This window comes from Fomitopsis serialis (genome assembly GCF_022376445.1).
Source record: "Fomitopsis serialis strain Sig1Antser10 chromosome Unknown B0H18scaffold_162, whole genome shotgun sequence".
Taxonomy (NCBI): domain Eukaryota; kingdom Fungi; phylum Basidiomycota; class Agaricomycetes; order Polyporales; family Fomitopsidaceae; genus Fomitopsis; species Fomitopsis serialis.
Window position 1 is genome coordinate 1,194 of NW_025955122.1, and position 4,974 is coordinate 6,167.

At 58.8% G+C, this 4,974-nt stretch overlaps 1 protein-coding gene across 1 annotated transcript; it reads right to left on the minus strand.

The window, feature by feature from the left end:
• Nucleotides 1-819: 819 nt before the first annotated feature.
• B0H18DRAFT_1108400 (uncharacterized protein) lies at nucleotides 820-2,343 on the minus strand (the record flags this gene model as incomplete). The annotated part of the gene is made up of 4 exons (XM_048032743.1): nucleotides 820-1,155; nucleotides 1,197-1,642; nucleotides 1,859-1,908; nucleotides 2,237-2,343. The coding sequence occupies 4 exons, from the start codon at nucleotides 2,341-2,343 to the stop codon at nucleotides 820-822; spliced, it is 939 nt and encodes a 312-aa protein (XP_047886511.1).
• Nucleotides 2,344-4,974: the final 2,631 nt, after the last annotated feature.

The following is a 4,974-nucleotide window of genomic DNA, read 5'->3' on the forward strand; positions in this document are numbered from 1 at the left end:
GTACGGACCCTGAAGCGGTTCACCGACAAAATTACAGCGTGATGCAGAGAAAATACGTCCACGAGGCCCAGACGTCGATGTCCAAGAGGCTGGGCCGGAACGGTTGGACGACTTCTGCGCTCTGGCGGCGGCGCACCTGGCAGTTTTGTGAGCGAGTGCCTCAACTCCAAGCGAGGAACAGAACGGAAAGACTGATTGAAAGCATGCGCAGGACAGTGCACGAGATCGATTGGCCGCAAATTGGCCGTGACGGACGATATTTGCGAGTGGTGCAGATGCTAATAAGCATCTGTACACCAGGTACACCGCCCTTCGGATACGGTTCACCAGTACTTCGAAGATACGTCAAAGTGAGCTTCGACAGATGATCTTGAGATGAACATGATTAGCTCGGCCTCGTGTGTTACGACAAATGAACACACCTGTCGAAAAGAGCTCTTGGTTCGATGTGGTTCGTCATGTCCGTACGGACGGAGACGCACTTGAAGACATAGGCGAACTCGGTGACGGAAAAATTACTGTACTAGCCAATGCGGCCGTTATCGTAGACTGAAGCTGCATCAGGAAAACTACATCTTGCTTCGGCAGCCTTAGACGGCTTTCCGTGGCTTTGCATTTGTCTTAGCTGACTTACCTGTCTTAATGTACTTAGCTCTCAGCAGCCACTACGATGGCCGACGTGCAGCAAAGTGCATTAAGCCACACAAAGCCAGTTAAGCATATGTACAAGGAGATGCCAAAACGAAGTAGTCTAAGACAATCTAAGCGATGTTGGTCCCAACTTAGTATGCTATGGTGTGCGAATGACGATCCACAAAATCACTCTAACTGACTGCTGGCGCGTCCTGGACCCTGATCGTCGAAGCCGTGCACAAGCTCATGACGACGCCGGCACACTGCAACCACTTGCACTCGCCGGACGCGATGAATTGGTCGATGATGCACTGCGCGTTGTTCGCGATCGCCGAACTGCGCGTCCCAGATGGTCAGCGCGTCGGGCGAGACGAGCAAGTAGCCCGTCTCGAAACCGAGCGTGCCGATGCCGAACTCAGAGAGCGACGAGGTGCAGACGACAAAGCGTGCCTTGCCAGAGCCCAGCGCGTTCAGGGGGACGTACTGCTGCTCGTTGTCCTGGTCGTGAATGACGGTGTGGCGCTGCGCGAAGGTACCGCGCTCAACGTCTTGGCCGGACACACGTACGTGGACCTTCTCGAGGGCGAGAGCGCCGAAGGCAAGTGCCTCAGTGGTTGCCTAGTCGACGTTCTGCCCTCCTCCACGGTCTTCCGTCGGGTGTTCAGGATACGCGCGAGGTTGCGGTGAGGCTTGAATCCTTCAGGGTAGGTGGAGATGGCCTTCCCGATGCGCTTCAAGGTCTCATCCGTCGAACCAGTGGTGCGCATGGGGAGCATCTCTGCCAGTTCCTTGGGGATGGGAAGCACGGCTAGGACGAGGAGAGCCACTCCTTGCTCGTCGGAACGTGGTCCTTCGCGCCGCTCGCCACCTTCTCCATCACGCCCCGGCTCGCTCGTTCGACGCCCTACCCATCCGATTTTGCCAGTGCTATTGACGCGCCCATCATGATCTTCTACGCCGGCGGTGGGGGCGTCGGGGCGGTCGGCTTCGTCTGCAGGCTCGTGGCCGGCTGGCGCGCAAGAGAGGGGGCAAGTGGGGCAGGAAAGCGGAGGGACGAGCAGGCGGGAAGGCAAGGATACGAGCAGGCAGGAAGGCAGGAATACGAGCAGGCAGGAAGGCGGGGAGACGAGCGGGGAGGCGTGAGGGCGAACCGGGCTGGTGAACGGGCTAGTGAAGGCTGGTGAGAAGGCGAGCGGACGAGAAGATGGGCGGGCGTTGCACTCACCTGTACTGACCCTGCCGGGGCCCGCCTGCCCCAGGTCCGTGTTACCCTCGCTTCCCCGTCATGTTTGCATGTGCTTTGACGCTACCGCATAGTGTTAAGGATGCAGGACGAGGAAGGTTGACAGAAGTGGAGGAGTCGACGTTGACGTGGAGGTTGCAACTCGCGGCAAGTGCTAAGCGCCTCGGGCACGAGGCATCACGTGTACTTGCTGTTGCGAGTCGCTAAGTTGCTCGACGCTCTCAAGTTCAACTTTTACGGTGACCGCTACCGCTCTCCCTTCGTGTCCACCTTCAGCCCAAGTTTGAAGTAGGATCCGCCCATCTGTCTACACCGTCCCTGGCAGTACCCGTACCCGTGACCCGAGCGGGCTCAGGTTACCTGTGCTCTGCACTGAGGCTCTCTCGCACGCCCGTCCTCTCGCGCATGTCCATCCTCTCGCGCATGCCCACCCTCTCGCGCACGCCCATCCTCTCGCGCACGCTCATCTTGCATCCGCTCTCCCGTCTATAACATCACTCTGGTCGGCGCCTCTCTCGCCCAGGTATGCCTCGGCTATAATGTGATGACGCGGCTCACACTCGACGGAAGGATCCCACTGTCGCGCTGTCGCACAAGATAGCAAGTTGCCCTTCCTCGTCATGGACATACTGTTCGGGACCTACCAAGTCTGCGCAGACGACGCGGTTCGTTAACGTAACTTGACTCATGCACGAGGGCGGCGTCGAGGTGGGGAGAGGCATATATTCCTGGGCTTGACTAAATAATACTCTCTGGACAGAACGGCACCCAGCACGAACTACCCCGCTAGAAGGCATCGCACCCGGGCTCTCCTTCGATCTCTGCTCCACGGCCGCCTATGTCGGTAATACTGCGTGTTCGGGATCATGCACGGATCAGTAACAACCTCGATGGTCCGACGTGCGTCTGGGGTTCTCACGGGCTGTCATCGACTCGAACGACAACGGCACTTATACCATCCCACAGCCCGAAGACGACGCCGACAGCTCACGGACGGACAGTCTCGACCGCCCCCTTGATGTTTTCCGGTGTGAGCCTGCCGGCGAGTATAATTGCCATCCGTGCCCTTCACCCCCAGCACCTCGCCCACTCGACCACCTCCCGCGCAACCTCCAAGTCCAGCTTCGTGCCTCTCCTGCCGCTCAGCCCGTCGCCGCCGGGACGCACCGCATCCAAGAGAACAAACTGGTTCAGCCCGGGGCGCGTGACCTCCGCGACCGCGTCCACGCTGCGCTCGCTGACGTGCACGACGCAGATGACGGGCACGGGCAGGAAGCGCGCCCACTCCGCCGGCTCGCGTCCGTGCAGCTGCACCATGTCGAGGTGCGCGACCTCCACCGCACGCACGATCGTCTCCAGCGGTGCATCCTGGAACACGCAGTGGGCAGCTCAGCGAGTCCTGCGGCGCCACCGCCTCCCGCGCCGCCGTTGCGTGCGCCACGAACTGTAGAGACTAGACAAACGGTCAGACGCTCAGTCGTGGTGTGACTTCGACTAATATTGATCTACCTAGACAAACGGTCAGACGCTGCTAGGTAGTCAGCTACAGAATGTATCGTATAGTGTGTGTGCTAGGGCTTACCTCAGTCGTGGTGTGACTTCGACTGAGGAAAGAGGGAGAGAGACGGAAACGGACGAACCACCCCCGGCGGTATGTCACGTGCACGGTGGCGGAGATCGAGATCGCGGCGCGACCTCAACACTCCTCCTCGGCGCGAATGGCGAGAGAGACGACGGGGGGTACGTGATGTACGTAAGGTGGGTATTAGAAGGTGTCGCATGTATCGTAGATATCGCAGGAAGGAATGGTATGAGTCCGTGGGGGATCGCGATGTAGTAAAGAAGAGACCGTGAAAAGAGATGGGTCGAATCGTAAGAATATGGCGAGCGGGTAACGCGAAAATATGCCTGACGAGACGAAAAAGAAGAACAGGAATAAAGAAACAAACAGAAGATCAACTCCTCCTCTCGAGGAACTCCTCCTCACCGGGAAAACTCCTCCTCGCATGGAGGCCTGAGGCCCATAAGACCACGCAAGAGCTGGAACGGCTTCCGCTCGAGCGGCTTTGTGAAGGCATCAGCAACATTTAGATGGGATGGGACATGCTGAATAACGATCCGCTTGTCCGTGACTACCTCGCGGAGATAGTGCCACTTGATATCAATGTGTTTGACGCGAGAGTGAAACGTAGAGTCGGCAGAGAGGGTGATCGCGCTGGTGCTGTCGACTCGCATGAGGGAGGCGGAAGGCTGGGAGAAGCCAAGGCCGTCGAGCAGGAAGCGGAGCCACACGCCTTCCTTCGCCGACTCGGCAGCCGCAATGTACTCGGCCTCGGTGGTAGATGTGGAGACGGTGGGTTGCTTGCGCGCTGACCAAGAAATGATGCCCGAGCCCAGATTCCAGCAGTAGCCCCCAGTGGAACGCCTAGTGTCGATACAGCTAGCGTGGCTGGCATCAGCATACCCGTTCAGATTCGCAACGTCGGCGCCACCGAGGTGTAGGCGGAAGTGTCGGGTGCCCTTGAGATAACGTACGACGCGCTTCGCGGCCTCCCAGTGAATTTCGGCATAACAATCGAGGAACTGGCTGAGGTGCTGAATGGCGAGGGCGATGTCGGGGCGAGTCCCAATGGCTAAGTACATTAGACACCCGATGAGAGAGCGGTATGGCAGCCGAGCGGCACGTTCTTTCGCAGCAGGCGTCTTCGGGGAGTGCTGAGCGCGGGAGAGGCGGAGACCGGCTTCCATGGGCGTAGAGACCGGCGCACAGTCGGGACCGTCCAGACGGAACTGCTTGACGATCTTGTCGATCAGTGCAGTCTGCGAGACAGCCACAGACCGGCGAGCACGGTCACGGTCAATCTGAATGCCGACGCAGAAGCGCGCCTCACCCAAGTCGGCGATCTTCCAAACACGACGGAGGTCGTCCTTGAACTCCTCCTTAGCGGCAGCAGAGCTAGCCGTCAACAGGAAGTCGTCGACATGAACACCTGTGAGAACGGTGCCCTTCGCCGACTTGCGATAGTAGACACAATACTCGCAGGGCAAACGTGTGAAGCCGATGCTCAGCAGATGTGAGTTCATCGTATCGTTCCACG